The sequence below is a fragment of the Lagenorhynchus albirostris genome, chromosome 14, assembly GCF_949774975.1.
Source record: "Lagenorhynchus albirostris chromosome 14, mLagAlb1.1, whole genome shotgun sequence".
Lineage (NCBI taxonomy): Eukaryota > Metazoa > Chordata > Mammalia > Artiodactyla > Delphinidae > Lagenorhynchus > Lagenorhynchus albirostris.
Genome location: NC_083108.1, coordinates 65,136,460 through 65,156,667, shown reverse-complemented (window position 1 = coordinate 65,156,667; position 20,208 = coordinate 65,136,460). Strand labels below are relative to the sequence as shown.

Here is a 20,208-nt window from a genome sequence, read left to right as displayed (position 1 = left end):
TGGATCTGAGTTTCCATTTGGTATCATTTCCTCTCAGCTTGAAGAACTTCCTTTAACATTTATTGTAGGTCAGGGAGCCACAAATTCTCTCAGGTTTTATTTGTCTGAACATATCTTTACTTCATCTTTATTTTTGGAGGACATTTTTATGAACTATAAAATTCTAGGTTTTTTTATTTCTCTCTCAGCTCTGTAAGGAAGCTGTTCCTTCTTTGTCTTCTGGCTCATGTGCCCACTGCCCTGGCACATCCCCGTTCATGGCCCCAGCATCCAAATCCCAGAATCAAGCTGCCCATCAGATGACCGGGGGCAGCACCTCGCCTCACAGATCCCCAGCACCCCTGGCACTTAAGGAGGCCAGAAGTGGAGCCCACAGCACAGGGGTGTGGTGACCCGAGTTGGGGCTGCCCGGCAGAGTACTTAGTGAACTGCAGAGTGACTTTGTGTGGCCAGCAAGCAGTGACCCTCTGTTGTTGCCTAAGTCTCTGCCTCAGGCTCACCTGCTCCAGAAAAGGGGTCTTTTGTAGGACACAGCCATTCCATGGCCCCAAGTCCTCCGGCCCTAAACGGCCTGAATATTCCTCAGCTCAGCACAGCCCAAAGGCCTCACGGCCCCCCACTACCTGTTCCATCAGTCCCTCCCCCTTCCAGCCAGGGTGGGCCTAGGACAAGGACACCAGAAAGTTGTCAGCCACAGTGACCTATTTAAGGGGAGCCCCGCCAGGCCAACGTGGAGCCAATCGGAAATGGGTCTCGGGTGGAAACTTGGCCCAAAGATGTTGGATCTCTGCAGACCGTCTGGTTGTAATTCAAGCCCGCCTGGCTGTGGGGTTTCAGACTGTGCAGGACTGTGTTCTGATGCCCTTGCAGACTGCGTGGTACCTTTGGGTGGGTCCAGGTTTCTCCCTCAGCCCCGTGGCCTAAGTGAGAAGCCCCTGGGCTCTGCAGTTGAGGGGAAGGTCTCAGCCAGGCTCTGGGGACCTTGCGTTGCCCGGGCTGTGAGGAGCCTCCCTGCAGGCTCAGGGAGCAGCTGCTGAGCAGGGGTCCCTAGGACTCAGGTAGAGAGCCCGCCGGCACAGCCCCAGGTGGGCAGGTGGCCCTCCTCTAGGGCTTTGCTCTGAGACAAGGTTCTTCCTTCCCAGCTCCCTCACCCTCTTCCCTTGTCTCTGCTGGATTTTCCCTCGCCTGGCCTCACAGTGGCTGTCACTTCCACCATCTCACCCTCCCCACAGTTCCCTGTGGCAGTATTCCCTGCTCCTAGTCACAAAGACTTGGCAGTTGGAAACAGCTCCCTTCTATTTTTAGGGACAATCACTTGCAGTTTCTTTGCAAACACCATCACACGTTGGAATTTCTAATTTCCATTTCTTTTAGAAAACAGAAAACCAATTTCTTGATTTACAGTAAGCAGTGTATCAGCCAAGAGCCTGAGAATGATGCTTGCTAGCCCGGAAGAAAATAGTTCTCCCCTGACAGAGGCTGGGCAAGCAGATGGTCAGAGCCAGGGGCCGTTGGGGAGGCGGGGGCCATGGCTTCATCCCTGCCCTCGGGAGCAAACGGCCAGCAAATCCCACCTCGTCTGTCTTTGGCCAAGCTCCTCGCAAGCAGGTTCCTCCCGAATGTGAATTTTTCTGGGGCCTCACTATTTTCAGATTGATTTTCCTCCTTAGCAATCACTGCTCAAGTAGCTTTTCCCCCTGAGCCAAGCCTTGGAAGCCACCTGCCCTCAGTGGTGTCTGCACGGTCCTGCTGGTAGGGCCCCTCGGAGCTGTGAGGGGTGGCTGCCCTCCTTGTCCAGCAGGTGCGGGAACAGGGCTGGGGAGGCGACGGTGGACCTGGGCAGGGGCACAGCTGACTAATGGAGGAACAAGCCGTGCAGAGGGCAGGGGCACTGGTGACCGACGCTCTCGAACCTTTTCCACTTCAGGCCTTTCCTCAGCCCTGTTTCCTTCCCCCGCCTCTGGGTCTGAGCCCCGCTTCTGACTCCCAGATCTGGGCTCTGCCTGCCTGGCTGGGATGCAGTTACTCTCACAATTAGCATTCTGCTCCATCTCACGGTGGCAGGGCCTCCATGGATCCTGGCCTCTGGCCTGGCTCCCAGGGCTTCTTCATAAATGACCAGTTCTGCTGAATCATCACATCCGGGGTGGGGTTGGGGTAGCTTGCTTCGTCACAGGGTTGTTTCTTTCTCCTCCCCATCCCAGAGCACAACTAGCAGAGAAGCCCCCAGGCCCAGGGTCAAATGCATGTACGCATTAAATTCTGCATTAACCATAGCTGGTGGACCTTCTCCGCAGAGCAGTGTGGGTCTGCCCTTCCTTTCAGGAGCAAACACTGGGGCCCAGAGAAGGGAGAGACCTGCTCAAAATCACACAGTCTGTTGGTGGCCGCACCAACACTTAAGCTGAGGACCTGCCCACCCACCAGCCTCCCTAGCGACCTGGGAACATAGGAAACACAAAACAGAAGGCTAGACTGGGAATTGGAAAGCGTTGATGTCTTCCGGGTACAGGAATGCCTTCTTCGGCCGCACTGACCCTCATCCCCAGCCTTCCCCTGTCAGTTCTGGGTCGGGGCTCCCAAGGATGTGGGTCATGAAGAGGACTGTCCACTGCCCTCCGTGTCCTCCAGGAGGAATGTTCAGATGCCTGCGAACACAGGGCCTGTGCCAGGCTCCTAGCTGCATGGACAGTGACCCAGAACGAGGAGAGGAACAAAAGGGCCTTTAGAGGAGCCAGACGGCCTCCAAAAATGTCCCTACCTCCTGCCCCTTTCTCTCGGCCTCACTCTGAGCCGGGTCACTTTAAACACATTCTGCCAAGTGTACTCTTCTGGTGTTGCCATCAGAGACTGGCGGCCTTCCCTTCAGGTGACCCTTCAGGTGGCTGCCTCTGCCCACCTGGACCTCAGACTGGCAGGGAGCAGGCAGTCATGGTAACCTGGCTCCAGGTGTGCCTGGATCGCAGGGCACACGCCTTTCAAGTGACGAGAGTTCCCATCCACCCTCCTGGCCCCTGAGAGTTCCCTTGCTTGGGTGTTCTTGGTCGCCGGCAGTCATGGAATTGGAACAAGGGACAGTCCCCATTATGGGTAGCATGTGGGAGCGGGCGGGAAGAGATGCCACTGGCATCAGACAGGTTGATGAGGTTATCTTGAGGAGGATTGCTGGTGATTGTTTCTTTGCTACTTTATGCTTTTCTCTACAGGGCTTTTTGACTTTTCTACCTTCAGTGTGGCTCTTTTTTATAGCCAGGTAATAATGGCTGATGTTCGTGGCCTTACTGTGGCAGACACTGTGTTAAGCACATTACAGGCATTGACCCATTTTACAGATGAGGAACTGAAGGTAAAGAAGTTAAGTAGCTGCAAGGTCTCAGGGGTGATAAATAGCAAACTGGGACTTGCAGGTCTGCTTGACTCCTAAAGGGGAGAGCATCTTACATGGGCATTTAAATGAAAGGGGTGGCTCTGTTCCCTTTCTGTTTAAGACATAACTTGGCCTGTCCACCCTGCATGGAGCAGACTATGAGATTCTACCACCCAGGCAGGGCCTGTGGGTCTCCTCCTTACCCTCCCCACAGAGCTTGGCCCAGGGCCAGGCCCCCACTCACCACCCACAGCAAGAAGCAGCGGGAGGGCACTCTGAGGTCTGCAGGGCGAGAAAGAGGAACTTTGCAGGGACTGGGCAGCCAAAGGGGGTGGGTCATACGGTGAGTGGGTTGTGATTGCTGCCTTCTCTCAAGAGCCAGGGGAAAACCCTGAACCCGTCACCGCTCACCTGCACACTGCCCTGGGGTTCACAAAACGCTTCCCACCACCGTCCCTTGTGGCATCCGTTCATTCAACAGGTTTCTGTTTGGCACCTCCTGCATGCAGGCCCAGGAGGTGGAGATCAGCCAGGCAGATGCAGCCCCTGCCCCTCCAGGGCCCGTCGGGCTCCTAGGTGGCGGGACCCCTCTCCCAGCCCTGCCCCACTCCACCCCGCCTCCTCCCCGACCCAGTCACTCTCTGTCATTGACGCCTAGAGGTGGCCACACATGGAAAGCTTGTTAGCGTGATTACGTGGGCGTCCGATGATTTCCAAGGATAAGCAGCTGTGGCTGTCTTCGGGCCAGGAAAATGTAATCTGGCAGTTTCCAGTGAGTGGCTCAACTATGCTGGCGCCGCTGGGGGTGGATCAGTGGGTTCTCGTGTGGGTCGGCAGACCTCGCTTCAGTTCAGTCCCACTTGCTTTGGCTGTGAGACAGGTGTTTGTGCTGAGCAAGATTAAACACTCCCACAGGTGGGGCTCCTTGTTGTTCATTAAATGATCCTTCTCATTGGTCAGGGATCTCTGGACCCACAACGGGAAGCGGAGGGGGTGGGACCGTGGGGTGGGCGCCCTTCTCTGGTGGGGAGAAGTGTGAGGTGGGCTCAGTGGCCTCCGGGGAGCTGTGCTCACGGTTGGGCCAAGGGCAGTGCTTCCCCCTTGCCTACGAGGGCAGAAAGAAGCCATTCCATGGTGTTCCCGCCACGGCCCCAGCAGCCAGTGCCATGGGGAGGCCACGGCTCGTAACCTGATGGGATCTGGGGCAGCTGCTAACAAGTAACACCGTCGTGAAGAAACAGGACCAGAGGTGAGACAGCAACACCCAAACTGAAATTGTGTTCTGTGGACAAAGGCTGGATTTCAACATGGAAACAAGGGCGTTGTTTAATTTCCTAAGCTGGCAAGCCGAGAGAACTTTTTTCCTTTTCTTTGGTTACCCAGAAGGCAGTGTAGGGCCCCGGAGAGAGGGAGCCCCAGGAGCCAGATGCCTGGAGGCCACGTGAGCCCCTCGGCCTTGGTTCCTCAGTCTGCAGAGCTGGGAGGCAGCACCTGGAGGTGGGGTGCAGGGTGTGGGGGACAGATATGGAGCGCTGAGGAAACATGTGGCTGAAGCCTCAGATTATGAGATGTTAAAGCTTGGTGAGGCCTCGCCAGCATCTAACCCAGCAGTTCTCACCCGGCTGCGGTGTGAAATCTCCTGGAGAAACTTTAAAAAAATACTGATGCCCTTCCCGCCACCAGGCACCAGGCGGTCCCCCTGACCTGGAGGCTGGGCCTGCAGGGGGCTTTCTGTGAGTCAGGAGTGAGCAGACAGGTGGGATGGAGTTTAGAGGCTTGCAGTGGAGGCTGGGGGAGCATGGCAGCCCCCTGAGGAGGCTCACTGTTGTCTAGGTGAGGCGGGTGCCTCGGGGAGGATCCACCGTGCTGAGACGCAGGTGGGTTCCTGTCTCGACATCATCAGGTCGGAGGAAGAGGAGCGTCCGTGCTCCAGCTGCCTCTCTCGTGCCCCTTAAACAAGGGCTCAGGTGAGAGCAGCGGCGCCTCGCCCCCAGTCAGCTGGTACCGGCAGGGGGTGGGCTGCAGCATCTCCGCCCAAACCCAGCTGGCGTGGGGTCCAGCCCTCACGCACCTGCCTCAGGTTGGCTGAGGGGCAGCCCACCTCTGCACCTTGGGACCTTGGGGCAAGACTCAAACCAGGACGGGGCAGATGAGTGAGTCTGGAGGGGGGGGGATGCGTAGGACGCCAGCTCCCTGCAGTGCTGGATCTGGGACGGCACCCCATTCCTTTAGGAGACCCCGTGGAAACCCTGGTTAGGGTGGAAGCTCTGGGTGGGCTGGGCGCTCTGCGGGCTGGAGGGGGCTGTGGGTGGCAGGTTGGCTTCAGCATCTCAGAAGATGCCATAATTGGAGCCTGCGCCTCTATTTTTAGGCTCCATCTCTGCACCAGTGTTTATTTCCCTGGAGTTGGGCCCTGCTCCCAGAGCCGTCCATCATCCTGAGGATGCTGTGTGGCCCCAGGTCACAGCCCTCTGCTGAGGAGGAAGGCACCTGGTTCTGCGGGCGTCCTAGCTGTCGTTTGCATACACTTATTTTTCACCCATCATGTGGCTCGTGGCTCTGACCCTGCGCCCTAGCCCCTTCCAGTGAGAGGAAAGGGGGTTTGTTTCTTTGCTCTCTGAGGTTTTCGCCCAGCCTTCCGCTGCTTTCTGGCCTCTACAGCCAGCCCAGGGGTCCCTGGGGGTGTTTTTCCCTGAGAAGATCAGAGATTCAGTCACCACAGATACTGGCCTACAGATTCGTGTTTGTGGGATGAGGTTCCTGCCTCTGCATCCCCTGTGGACTGGAAGCAAAGCCCGACTTTTATGTCAGCCCAGGGCACCCATCCCTGGGGCCCCACCTCAGCCTTGTTGATAGCTGTCCAGGTTGGGGTGCCACCCCTGCACCCCTCTCCAGTGGAAGCTGCTGGAGAGCCTGAATGTGGTCTCACCCGGTTCCTGGTGCCCTCAACACACCCCATGCTGATCGCCAGAGAGAGAGGAGGGGCGATGGGCCACAGAGGGCCCACAAAGGTCATATGATGCCGGTGCTCTGGCTTGTGTTTTCCATCTGCCTACCAGGGTTTCACGATTTATTATTTATTATTATCTGATTTTTCCATCAGATTAGATTCCTCCATGCCTTCCGGTATCCTCAAGGCCAAGCTTCTCAGAGCTTTCAGTCACCTGCCTCCTTGGCTGGGAAGGACGTCATTCATCCTATTTTTGGAAGTTTTTTTTTTTAAATCACTGGTTCCTTTTTCTGCAGAATCCCCTGCAGGACTAGTGTCCCACAGAATGTACTTTGGGAAAGACAGATCTGCTTTCCTTCTGGATTTCCCAGTCAGGAAGGACTGGCAGTACCTTGGTGGGGGGGCACTCCCATTCCCAGGGGCCCCCAGTGGCTCCCTGTGTCGTCTGACCTGGTTCCCGTGCTTCACTCTCCAGCGCTGAGGCCTCCGACCTGCCTCAGGGACTGCACTTCAGGGGTGCTCCTCCTCAGGGCTCTGGCCCCGTGCTCCTGGACCTCATTCCCCTGGAGCAGCACCTCCTCCTGTGTCACCCCTTGCAGGGTGTGCCTGTAAGGCAGTCACCTCCTCCCAAGGCCTCTTGGGACCCCACCCCGGGGCTCCTGTCTGAGCCCTTCTCTGTCAAGACTAGGAGACCTCTCAGCCTCCCTCTCCCCATTGCCTGAGTGGGGCCCTCCTCCAGGGCAAAGGACCACAGGAGCAGCGTCACCCCAGGCAGGGCTCACCTCCCCACTCGTCCAGGCCAGGTGGTCACTGGCCAGTACAGGCTTCATCTCGGGCTGGGTGGAGTGAGCTGCTGCAGTCTCTCAGCCTCAGGGCCATGGGAGTGGCAGGGGCCATCAGACTCTTTGTAAAGACCACTCTGCCAATCCCAGCTCCACCACTCAGGAGCCTTGGGTCTTGGGCACAGTCCATAACTCTCCACGCCACCCATTCCTCTCCTGGGTGTGGTTCATGCAGCAAACTGTGTCATAACATGGCGAAGTCATGACCCAAGGAAGCACAGGATAGGCTGTCACTGAGCAACAGGGCTGTAGGGTCTCAGAGCCACCAAAGTCACTTGACCTCGTGGACCTGCTCAAGGCCTGTTTCTGTTGTCAGCATCCAGCTGATTGGATTCTGCAATTGAATTTGGGCAGCTTAACAAACCTCCCGAAATCTAAATAACAGTCAGCAAACCTGCTGTAATTGAATTTTTGAGATGCTAACACTGCAAATTGGAAGTGGCTGTTTTCTGCCGAGAGTGCAGGGCCCCACGGTTCTCACTTGAAACCAACGCCCGCTGGCTGTGCTTGTCTTCTCAGAGGCCCTGCGGTGGGGGTCTCTGCACAGCCAGACTGCAGGAAAGCGGGAGGCACTCCCTGCTCAAAGTTCTTAGTGTTCAGGCGAGATGAAAGCCCCCCATGGGGTCCTGGGGGCCCCAGGGAGGTGTGGCCACTCAGGGTCCCAGACCATGGCTGGAAGGCTGCAGGGCTCGGGGGTTAGGCCTTGTCCCCTCCCTGTCCTGCGGAGAGGGAGGGGAGCAGCGCCTGTCCCCATTAATCCATTTACCATGCTGCTGGGTCAGGGAGCACTGCTGGGTCAGGGCATGATGTCAGCATCGTCAGCTGCCGTTCTAAGTTGGGTCTCAGGCTACGGGCACAGCGGGGCCCACGCTGCACTGATGCAGGCTCCCTGCCATGGTGGAGCAGGGAGCAGGGATCCTTCCCCACCCTCCCTGTGTCCTCTCTTCTGTGGAGTGGCAGGGGGCTGGGACGGGGCCAGCCTGGGGTGAGCAGGCACTCAGACAGCATGTGTCCTGTCCCCCCGCCCCTTCCCCACACCAGCTAGTGGCACTCCTTGGCTGTCTGCTGGCCTCCACCTGCCTTGCGCCACCCACCCATGGATGGCTGTGGGTCCCCTTGTGTGGCTGCCTCCTCCCGTGACTCCTGGCCAATGGGACAAGGCTTCTCTCTTATTCCCCTGACCCCCTCTGGGCCCTGCCTGGTCAGTGGCCTAGTGCCTGGCTAGCAAGTTTTGTACCTTGTCATCCAAGAAGCCATCACCTTCTTTTTACATTTTTGAATGTTACTCCCATCAGCCGGAGGCAGGTCCAGGGGCAAGTGCTGGGGAGCCCGAGGGTTTAGGGCAGTGCTCAGGTGAAACGATGGGTACTGGGCCTTGGGGAGCAGCCATCTTTTTTTAAAAAATAAATTTATTTTATTTATTTATTATTTTTGGTGGTGTTGGGTCTTCGTTGCTGCATGCGAGTGGGGGCTACTACTCATTGCGGTGCGCGGGCTTCTCATTGCAGTGGTTTCTCTTGTTGCGGAGCACAGGCTCTAGGTGCGCGGGCTTCAGTAGTTGTGGCGTGTGGGCTTAGTTACTCTGCGGCATGTGGGATCTTCCTGGATCAGGGCTCGAACCCGTGTCCCCTGCATTGGCAGGCGGATTCTTAACCACTGGGCCACCAGGGAAGCCCCGGGAGCAGCCATCTGCAGACGGAGGAGAGGAGGAAAGAAATTTGGAGTGTGGCAAGGAGGTGGGAAAGCCACGGGGTCTCCCTGGCACTAGATGGGCTGAAGAGCCAAGAGGAAGCAAGGGCATGGAGCGCAGGCAGAGCATGGCCTGGCTGGGCGAGGGCGGGGGTCCCTGGCTTCCTGGCACCTAGAGGTGGATGAGCCATCTGAATGTCCCTCCCTGTTCAGAACCCTGCTGGTGTCCCTGAACTTGTCTCCTCACCTCCATAGGCCTGTCCCCTTCCGCTGCAGTCCTGTCCCTCTGCCAGGACCCATCTAAGCACCACCTCCCCCCAAACCTTGTCCTGCCCAGCGCTGGGTGGAGGTGCAGAGGGAGGCGTGAGTGCTGGGCTTCCCCAGCCTTCACCTCACCTGTCCTGAGGCCCCTCCTCAGCCAGTGCTGCTGTCACTCATCTCCAGCCACAGTGTGTGAGGGGAGGGGGGCCCTGGTCATCCTGTGCCTTGACCCCGAGGAGCTTGTGGGCAGGCGAGGGCAAAGCCAGATTCCCCAGAGAAACAAGCAAGAGACAATGCAAAATGGGGCAGCCACAGGGCCCCTGGCTCCCATGTCCCCACCATGTCACCTCCCCCACCTTCCAGACCAATCTGTGCAGCCTTTTGGTTACTTGGTTTCAAAAAGCTGCCTCCCCACCCAGAAACTTGATCCATTTTCCTCAAAGATGGGGGGAAAAAAGCTCCACTTCTAAAAATAGCCCACCTGGCTCTGCTCTGCTGGCTGTTTCCATGGCAACCCACTCCTTCCCAGGAGTTCCAGGTGAAAGAGGGTCCCGGCCCTGGTGCGGGTGCCCAGTGGCTCCTCAGCTGCAGCCGGCTACTGAAGGGTTCAAGGAGACCCCCAAGCGGGGGTGGGGGCACAGCAGAAACACCGGGGCTCCCTCTGGCTCCAAGCCTCTATGATTTGAAGTAAACTCAAGACTGGTTATGTGCAAAAAGTGAGCTGTGCTGATGAGGGTGACAGGGATATTGGTGGGTGGGGGGCCAGGAAGTCCCAGCTCTGCCCTGGCTGCACGCTGGGGACTTAAATCCTTTTCCAGAGGAGGTATGAATATCCCCAGAGTATGGACAAGCACCCTTAGCCAAGGCCACGTGGGGTTGAAGCAGGACTGCCTGGCCCAGAACCGGGCTCCTCCGCTGTCCCAGGCCACCTCCCTGAGCAGTCAGGGAGGCACGTGTGCCAGGCTTGAGGGGAGAACAGAGAGACCTGTGAGGTCTCTGTGCCCAGGTGGGAGTCTCAGTGCTTATCTAGGGAGCATCCAGGGACCACCCCTCAGGGCAGTAAGTCAGAGTACTGATCAGCTTCTGGTGTTGCTGGCAGTCCTTGGCTTGCAGATGCTTCACTCCAGTCTCTGTGTCATCACGAGTGTTTCTGTGTCTTTGCTTCTCTTCCTGTAAGGAGGTCAGTCATATTAGATTAAGGACCCGCCCTATTCCAATATGACTCATCTTAACTAATTATACCTGCATCAGCCCAAATAAGGTCACATTCTGAAGTTCCAGGAAGGGCATGATTTTGGGGGGACACTAGCCAACCCAGGATAAGGGTTGGAAACTCATGCACTTGGGAAGCTTGCCATGGATGGGAGGCCACTGCCATACTCTGCTGGCCTGGCCGGGATGAACAGAGAAGTTGTGACTGCTGCCTTGTAAACACGTTGGTAACCCGAGTTTTATGGATTTATTCTCATTTAACAAAAAGGAGAATTCATTCTTGCATTTAGCTGGTGAAAATCAGTGGGTATTTCAGGAGTCGGTGCTTTTCTAGAAATGGTCGTGTCTGAGAACAGGCTTGAGCCCTTTATTCCACGGTCATTTGCTGCATGTGATCCCGCCATCCCCAGAGCTGCCTGCACCTTACCTTGAACCCCGCCCCTGGCTTGGAGACTGGGTTGATTGTTCTTTACATGTTCCACAGTCTGGAGCTGCTGTTTGCTTTTGTCACTTTAGCCAGGGAGGCTCGGGGTGCCACTGGCTGAGGAATGTCAGGCCTGAGTTCCCCAGGAAGTCTTTCTCATTAGAAGGTGCAGGCTCGTTGGTGCAGAGTTGCCTGGGGAAGAAGAGCAGAGTCACCTTCCCCATCTGCCAGGCCCGCTTCCTGGTCTCAGAAGCCACAGTCTTTGCAGCTGGTGGAGCAACTCACTGGGCTCCTGCTGAGTCGCTTTTCTGTGAAGGTTTGATCTGAACGTTAGAAGCACACCCAGAGCAGCAGCGCAAGACAGGCAGGCAGAGCAAGGCCTGGGGAAGCAGGGGTTCAGCACGATGGCCCTGGCAGCTGGGGCCGGGAGGATGGGAGGGCAGAAGCCCCTGCCGCCTGCCCCCTGCCTGGGCCTCCCCTTTGCCCCCTCCAGCTCTCCAGTCCTTCTTCCAGTTTGGCTCCCTGGGGTCACTGTCCTTGGAGGCTGGCCATGCAGGGATGTGGGCTTCTGTTCTCTGGCTGCTGGTGGTCTTGGCCAGATGCTTCCTGCCCTGAACCTCAGCCCTCCCGCTGAGATGAGGGTGTGGGTGGCAGGGTCTGCAGTCCCGCCGCCACCCCCAGTACAGACATTCTGGCTCTGTCCTCTTCCTGGTGAGGCTAACAGTCTCGGGAGGGGTGGGGGAGGAGGGTGAGATGATGTAGGCTAGCAGGGAGAGGGCAGGGTGAGATGCCCCTGTTAGTGACCCCCTCAGTGTGGCCTGTGCTGAGAGACCAGGGGAGGGACCCCAGCCCCACCACTTACTCTCTGTAGGACCCGTCCTGCTCTGATCCTCTGCTTTCTCACCTGTAAAATGAGGGTGCTGAGGGTGCTAAGGGTGCAAAGATTAAGTGAGTTATTTGTCCAGTGCTTTAAGAAGTGCCGGCACCTTGTGTATGCCCTGGCCACTACTGCCACTGTCCATTGCTGCCACCGTCCATTGCTGTGGCTGTTTGCTGCCGGACGCCGCCTTCCCACCCAGCCCTTCACGGCTGAGCAGTAGGAAGCTGCCTCTTCCAGAGCTTGCTTCCCGAGCTGCTGAGACTGGGCTGGGTCTGAGTGCAACTCACACAGCATTTCCCGGGGCTCACCAGCTGGTGCAGAGCCAGCCAGAGGCCAGCATGAGTGGAGCAAGGCAACTGACCGCAGGGAGCTCGGTGGGGGTGGGTGAGGGGCCCTGCAGGCCAGCGTGTCCCGGGGAGAGCGGGAGAGACGGGCCTTGTGCTCAGGGGTTGAGATTCGGCGTGGAGGATGGCAAACGATCTTCACCAGGCAGAGGGCAGGTGCCATGTGCACTTTGGGCTCCCCTAACCGGCCCCTTGCTCACACCTACTGCCCGGTGAAGGGGATCTCCTGTCCAGTCCTGCCTCCTCCACCCTCGGCCCCGTGCTGGCACCTCCCCACTGCGCAGGGACCGCAGGCTCCTCATGTCAGCGGCTGGGGCAGACGTGTGAGCGCCCCCGCCTGGGGAGGTGCCCCGGAGCCCAAGCCTCTGCTCTCCGACCACCTGATTTTTCCTACACCAGGGGCAGCCTGGAAGCTCCTCCGCATAGCTGCTCTGTGCTGAGTTCTGGCCTTCACATGAGCTTTGAGGCAGGCCAGGGCTCCACCGTGGGTGGATGTGTGGCTTCGATGTGGTCCTAGATTCCAGTTGCTGCTATTCTTGTATTTATATAGTTGCAGAATTCCTGTAGGATTTTTAAGTCCATGGATAGTTCAGTGTCTGCTGTGTTATTGAGATGTGGATTGTTACTTTGTTCCTCTCAGATGCTCACTGTGCCTGAGTTTTATTCCCAGTGGGAGTGGGGACAGTGAAGATGTGTGGGGTCAGAAAAGCCTGAGAACCCCCAAGGCCACAAGCTTGAGAACCACAGCCTAAGCGACTTTGCACGTATGAGTGTTTTCCTTCCTTGGACGACATGCACCACCAGCAGAGCTCCCGTCCGGGGGGCAGGTGGGGGTGTGTGGGGGGGCATGGAAGCCGAGGAGCCCTTTTCATGGCTCTAGATGGGTAACTGCCAGTTCATCCTTCAGAAAGCACAAGATGAGTTAATGCCATCTATTCTTTTTGCTACTTTGAGGAACGTCACATTGAGTGGTTTCATTTGCATCTCTGATGTTGAGCTTCATCTGTGTGTCCCACATGGATTTACTCCTTGCAAAGACCCCTGACCCTGAACTGAGACCTGGGACTCAGCCTGGCCACAGTTCACCATTTGGGGGCCAGGGTCCCCTTCATTGTTCAGCTTTGCCCTTCAGTCTGTCACCAGCCTCCTCTCATCCATGGACCTCTGCTCAAATGCCCACATACTCCGTTTTGCCAAGGGATGAAGGCCCAGGCTCCTTAGCTGTGCCCTCTCCAGCTAGCTCCTCTGTGCTACTACTCACATCCTTCTCCAGACCCTGCCCTTCTGTGTGTGACCTGCCGCTTCCATGCAGGCCTCCTGGGATGCACCCAAGATCATTCATCCAGTCACTCCTCCTCTCGCCCCTCCCCCCCATTCTGATCTCACTGTCCCTCTGAGAGGTACTTTGCCTGCGCATCCCCATAGAACAGACTTTGCTGGTCAGGTGTCTTCCCATCCCTCCCCTAGCAACACAGCCAGCAACTTGGGAGCAGAACAAGCACTTTCCTGTGTCCCTGGCAGCTGGACCTGAACTTGGACCCTAAGAGCTGCTTGCTAAGGTGCGATTACCCACCCTCTGCCCGTCCCGCAGGAAGATGCTCCGAGTTAGGTTGGTCAGTTCTTTCTCAGAGCACAGGGGGTCACTTTCAGGCTGACCCACAGTCAGCATGCCCCCGTGTGCCCCTCCCAGTGCCCAGCAGCAGCTGTGCTGACTGGTTGGTGGCCATTCTGGTTGTTTGACACGTTGAACCTGGAAAGTGAGAGGAGGTTGCGTTGTAACTAAGAGCCTAGGCTCTGAAGCCGGACAGGCCTGGAGGCTCCAGAATTTCCCCGCCTGTGGCCCTGGGCAATTTCAAAACACCTGTCTGCCCCTCAAACCTACCTCACTGGGTCATCAACGCGCATTAACCAAGGCAGCGCCCTGCCCAGTGCCTGGCACCCAGGAAGGCAAGATACGCGTCAGCCATTGGAGCCTTTCTAAGGTGATCCAGAGAGAGGAAACAATTCCGTGCAGATCCCCCTGGGTTCAGATCCAGCACTGCCCCCTTGATAACAGGCCCTAAACCGGTGGCTTGGTGTCTCAGAAGCTGCGTTTTCACGCCTGCACTGCTGGTCACTGAGGTTCGGCGTTCACACTGGTCAAGCGAGTGGCCCAGGGCCTGGCCCGGCACGTGTGGTCTCCAGACACTGGGTCATTTCGGGGCTGCAGTTGGGCTGGATGGGGTGGGCGAGCCCTGCCCCCAGCCTGGATGCTGCCCACTGCCACCTCCTTGCTCCAGGCACCCCTCCGAGGCTGGCCAGGCCCTGCCTCCAGCTCAGGGCGTGTGCGGAGCAGTGTCTCAGCTGTGGCCACCCCCGTGCACCCTGTCTGCCATGGGAGGAAATCTGTTCTCTCACAATGCGTCCTTTTTTCAAAAATTTCTATCTTGGGTTACAGATTTCCTTCACCAAAAAAAAAAAAAGTTGTTAATTATTTCTAAATCAAGGCATCTCAGACACCGCTCAGCAATTACAGCCTCTGGTACTCACAGGCCAGTGTCGAAGTAGCAGCAGGGCCCAGGCCAGCTCCCCACCCCACCCCACTCGCCGCAGAGCACCCCGGAGGCTCCCATAGCCCCGCGCCCCTTTGGACACAAGCTGGGCTGGCAGTGGGCCAGGCTCCAAGGTACCTCAGACTCCCAGGAAAGGGTGCCGAGGGCACCTGGGGTCGAGTAAGCAGGGAGGGGGTGGGGCGTGAGCACCTGCCTGGCTCCTCATGGAGGCCCCCAGGCGTGAAGAGGGTGGCTCTGGAGGCAGACACACTAGCCAGGGGGCCTGGGCCAGGGCTTCACCTACCTGAGCTTCATCACCTGTCTGTCCCCTGGGAGTGGTACAGTCCCTACCCTGACAAGGCCATTGAGAGGCCACAGCCAGTGTCTCCACACAAGAGACGCCCATAGGTGAGCATGGCCTTGCTCCTCAGGAGAGACCTGCGGGAGGGGGTCACCGGTCGCAGCGGGGAGGGAGCTGTGACTGTGGCCTGGGGGGTCTTCAGGCCGGCTCTGAAGATGGGGCGGCATTGGGCTGGGCAGGGGTGAGACCTCTGAGGAGCTGGGGGTGGTGAGGAGGTTCCAGGCAGTGGGAACACAGTGGGGATACAGTGGGGACACAGAGGGAAAGGCCCGAAACACGAGCACTCATTGTTTGCAGGGACCGGGGGTGGGCGGACAGCGGAGAGCAAGGTCAGGTTGGCGGGGGAGGCATGGGTCAGCCCGGGCTGGGCCTGTGACGTGGCGACAGTGCCCGGGCTTCATTCAGGGTCTGCGGGGTCTGGGATGGGAGCCGCTTCCACACAGCCATCTCCACCTCTTCACCCGGACAGCCCACCCCTGCCTGCACATCAGCTTGGGGGGTGCTGGTGCCCCCTGCAAAGCACAGCCCAGGCCCTGTCATTCAAGCTGGTCCCCTCTTCCATCCCCCGCACTGACTCCAGAGGGGCTGTGCAGACACCTCGCCCTGGCCAGGAGCCGGCACCTCCCGGGCCTCTGGGTGTGTGTTGCTCCGTAAGAACCATGGCGACCCCGCGTGTCTCCACAGATGACTCTGGGGACGACGAGGACGAGACTGCCTCCCCAGCTGATAAGAGCGAGCTACACGACACCATCAAGAAGCTCTCCCTGAAGCTGGACGACCTCAGCACGTGCAATGAGCTCGTGGCCAAGCACGGCGTGGCACTGCAGCGCTCCCTGAGCGAGCTGGACGGCCTCAGGATCCCCTGTGAGAGTGGCGAGAAGCTGAAGGCAGTCAGCGAGCGGGCCACCCTTTTCCGCATCACTTCAAATGCTATGATCAATGTGAGTGCCGCCGGCCCGGCCCAGGGCCCCAAGGGGGAGGTGGCTCCCCAGTCCCCCAGTGGGTGGCCAGGGTGAGGGACAGGCCAGGGCTCCCTCTTGCTCTCGTCATCCTCCGTGTCATCTCATCCACGCGTCGTCACGGGGTGAGGACACTGCTTTTCATTGTTGGGTGGAGCTTGGAGTTGGGTGTGAGATCCGGCTAAGCCCGCAGGTGCTTCAGGCCTGGGTGAGGAAGGGAGCGCCCAACCTAAGCAGCCGGCTCAGCACACACAGTAGGGACGCGGCTGCCGCATTTTTCAGCAACAGCTGCTGCTGCTCTTTCCCCCAGTACGTGGCCCAGATGCAGCAGGATTGGGACCTGTAACCATGGGGGGCTTGCATGTGTGGTGGGGGTCCCTCAGTCAGAAGAGCTTTCGAGTTGAGGCCACCACAGCCGTGCCAACCTGATAGTAAGTAGCTGAACGAGGACCCACGTCTGTGGACTGAGGGGTTCAGCCCCAGGAGTTCCCCCTTTCCACGGGTTCTGGGAGCCACACAGCTGTGACCGTGAACCGGGAGGGTCTCTCCGTGGTGGCAGAGAGTTCAAGGCTGAACCGAGCTTCTGGGTCCTTCCTCTTTCTGCCTGATGAGTGTTCCCCAGAGGTGCATGTGCTCCCTCTGGACACAGGTCTGATGTGTCAGAGGAGGCCACAGCCTCCTCCCAAGGACAGCCGCCAGGATGAGCACATCCCAGCTAGGATGGCACCGTGGGAGCTGGGGGCCAGAGCACAGAGGTGTGGGGAGATGGAGGCTGCCTCAGAGGAGGTGGGTCCAGAGAACGCGGTTCAGGCAGGCTGGCCGCAGAGACAGTGGGCAGTACCAGTGCCCAGGTGAGCCCCAGCTGGGGGATTCAGCCTCCAAAGCAGGGGGTCAGAGCAGAGACTAGGCTCTCTGTCCAACACCAGGAAACCTGAGGGCAGGGTGGGAAGGTGGAGGCTGGAGCCCACTGCAGGCCAAGACCCTGTACCCTCTTCCCAGACTCCAGGGAAACACGCACAGGTGCCCGCAGGTGTGGACTTTGTCCATGGCGTTCAGGGGTGCAGTGGCGCCCACGTGCAGAGAGGCTGCTGGACTGCAGCTCTGTGGCCGCCCTGCTGTTTGGCCCTGTCACTGGTCTTCTCTCTCCTTTTCCCGTGTCCACCCTCTGGCCTCCTTACAGCCCCCAGACTCTAGGGGCCTCTGTCACTGTCCTTCTTCCGGTGACAGGCACCGATATCGAGCATTTAAGGCATAATGATGCATTTGTGCTTCCCCGCGGTTTCCCTGGCATGGCCTCCCCACATGCGGAGACTAAAGCCGCATCGTCTTGAGTAAGTGGTTTTGGTTTTTCCCAGATAATGCGCTGCTCAGCTGGCGTCTCTAGCGAAAGTATTTTATCAGGCATCAGAGGCTCATCTGTGTTTACGAAGCCATAAAAACAGCTCGCTACCTAAGTGCGTATGAATTGTTTGATGGGAAGCTCAGGCCCCTGGGGATGATTAGCAAGCCTGTTAGCAGTTCTGGCACCTGGAGTGCTGGACCCAAGTGACGAGCCTGCACCCTGGGCTGGGATCTGCGCCCCCTGCAAACATGAACCTGACGTGAGGGCCTCTCCCATCCACCTCCACTGTGGGGGCACAGAAGTGAGGTGCTGGGAGCCCAGCCTAGTGCAGAGTCCTGCATTTATTCCAGGGACCCTTCCTGACAGCTGCTTCTCACCTGGTAAGAGCCGGCTCAGTTCTGGGAGGCTGTCAGACCCTGAACGCCCAAACCCCCGCTGTGTGCAGAGGGGCCACCTAGGCAAAGCCTCCCCACTCCTGGCCAGGCTTTGGCCTCCACCCCTGTTACTAGGAGGGGTTTGGACCAGGGAGCTGTAACTAAGGCATCCATGTGGCTCCCACCCCCGAGCCCCGAGGGGAGCCCACTCCCATCCAGGACCCCTTACCCTTCCCCACAGCTTCGTTAGTACCGCTAATATCCACGTGGAGACAGAGGCACAGAGAACTCCCTGAGCTGCCCAGGGTCACCAGCTGCTAAGTGGCCAAACTGGACACAAACCCAAGTCTGTGTAGCGCGCTGCGGGAGTCACGGCCCTCATGACGGTGAGGGTGAGACCCTCAAGGGCTGCAGAGGCCCCCTTCCACTCTGAGGTCAGCACATGGAGGGTGGCCTCGCATCCACCTGGGGCAAACCCCCATTCTCAGGGACCTGAGTCCCTGGTGTGCCTTTTACCTTTAGGCTGCAGCCCTACCAGGGTCTTTCCTGGGAAGGTGGGGACCCAGGATGGGTGGAAGCCACCCCCAGCTGTCCCCAGAAGGCACAAATCCTCATCCCTCAGATCCGCCCAGATCTCAGTGTAAGAAGAGGAAGCTGCTTCCCCCACACTGGCTTCCTACTGCCTCTCCACCATCCCCTCCCTGCCCCCTGCCCTGACTGACGGGAGCCCCTACTGGGGAACTCAGGGAATCTCTCCTCCCACCAGCCGCACAGCCAGGTCAGCCCCCTCCTGTGGATGGTGAATGGCTCTGGGTTTTCCACCTCGTGGGCTCCGATTAAGCCTGGGTCATGGAAATGGAGCAGAAAATGGGGGACGGCAGGCCACACAAAGCCCGCAGGCAAACACATCCTGTGGAGGGCCCTGGGCAGGCTGCACTTTCCCCACACAGGGAGATGCACTGCTGCTTCTTCACCTTCCCCCAAGACGGCCAAGAGTCTGGGGTTGTTCAGCCTTCAGGAAAGAAGTAGAGGGAGATTTCTAAACCTTCAGATTCAGGAGAAGGCATCACTGTCATTAGCCTTTAGATCCTGAGCTCCCAGCAGGGCAGGGAGGGAGGCTCTCTGGACAGTTTCCAAGATCCCAGGAACCGTGGCTACTGAGGCAGGCCTGTCCCTGTGGCCCTGCTCCCCAAGGGGGCATCTGGCCCTCACCTTGAGCCTGGCCCCTTTTGTACGTGTTTCAGGGAACAGGATGTCTGGGGGAGGTTCTGGATCAGGAATACTGAACTGTATTGCCGTTGCCTGCACTGTACCCTCTAGAATACCCCTTCCCCACCCTTCAGATGCCTGGCAGATCCCTTTTTATCCTTCAGAACCCCACATGGACGTCACCACGGCCGGGAGGCTCTCCGAGTTCCCCATCAGGAAGCCGTTCCTCCTGGTTAGATCCCCCAGTGGTCCCAGCCCACTGAGCAGTGTTTAGCCCATTATTTCAACGTCTGATCCCCCACCAGGCTTTGTGCCCCTTGAGGTCAAGCTCAGGTCTTACTCACCTGTGGCCCCAATAGTAGCCCAGTGGGAGTGCCCGATACACTCTGTCTCAATCAAAGTGGGTCTTGTATCTCAGGGGTAAAAGTTCTAAGTGGCCCACATCTCACTTACCTGCTAAGTGACCATTTACAAAGCCATTCTAGCCCCGTTTCCTCACCTGGACGAGGTCAGTGAGAAAGTGCAGGCTCTGAGCAGGGTGCAGAGCTGCTGGTCACTACCCCTCGCCACCCTGGTCACCTGGCCTTGCAGAGAAATGACCCAGCTTGGTTGCTAAGACACAGGAACAGAGCTTTATGAAATCAAGTCATAAACGTGTTTTTTTTTTTCCCACGGGAACGTGGTACTGAGCCCCGGCCTCCTTCCCTCCTATTGTGGTTTCGGTTGGCAGGGTTCTTTCTAGCAGGCCTGCGAGGGTGGTGCCTGGTGGGCCTTCAGGAGGCCTCGGGGGGCAGCAGCTGAGCAGGTCAGCAGCCCCATAGTGAACTTGGGGCTCAAGCAGTTAGGAAAGTCCTGCCTGATGGGATTTGAACCCAGACCTGAGTGGCTTCCCACTGATCCTGCCCTGGGCCTTTGCCAGGTAGGGACTCAGCGAGGACCAGGCAGACCCGTCCGGCCCCTGAGGATCCAGGGGTCCCAGGGATGGTCCAGGGATCTTCCTTGTGATGCTGAGTCTCACGTGGGCTCAGCAGTACAGCCTTTGGGAGGAGTAGCTAAGCAGGGCAGCAGCTCACACACCCACTGGTGAAGGCCAAGTGTGTAGAGGGCCATGGAAGGGCTGGGGAGTGACCCTCAGTGGCAGGGCGGGGCCTGCAGAGGGAGAGGTAGTGGCCACAGAGTGGGGCCGGAAAGGGTCAGGAGGATTTCTCCCAGGCAGGGAAGGAAAACAGTAGCTGTGGACACTTGCTGTGCGCAGGGGGTGCCGAGCTTTTTACACATGGTTCCCTGTAAGCGTTGTGCTGGGACGGCACCCACGCCATCAGGCTCTAAAGCTCCCCCACCCTTTTACCCTTCCTGGGCCTCTGCGGACAGTTCCCCAGTTGTGGTGGCCCCTTGGGCAGGACCTGGTCTTTGGGCGAAGCTCGCTGGCTGTGTGGATGACGGCCTTACCACCCGCTGCCCTG

General features: G+C 58.3%; 1 protein-coding gene across 5 annotated transcripts in view; it reads left to right on the top strand.

Moving 5' to 3' along the window:
• OSBP2 (oxysterol binding protein 2) overlaps positions 1–20,208 on the top strand; it is a 176,987-nt gene that overhangs the window by 128,142 nt on the left and 28,637 nt on the right. For all 5 annotated transcript variants that reach the window (XM_060121272.1, XM_060121271.1, XM_060121273.1 and 2 more), the window contains exon 3: positions 15,546–15,802. In XM_060121272.1, the coding sequence (XP_059977255.1) occupies positions 15,546–15,802 (257 nt within the window). The remainder of the gene's footprint in view (positions 1–15,545; positions 15,803–20,208) is intronic.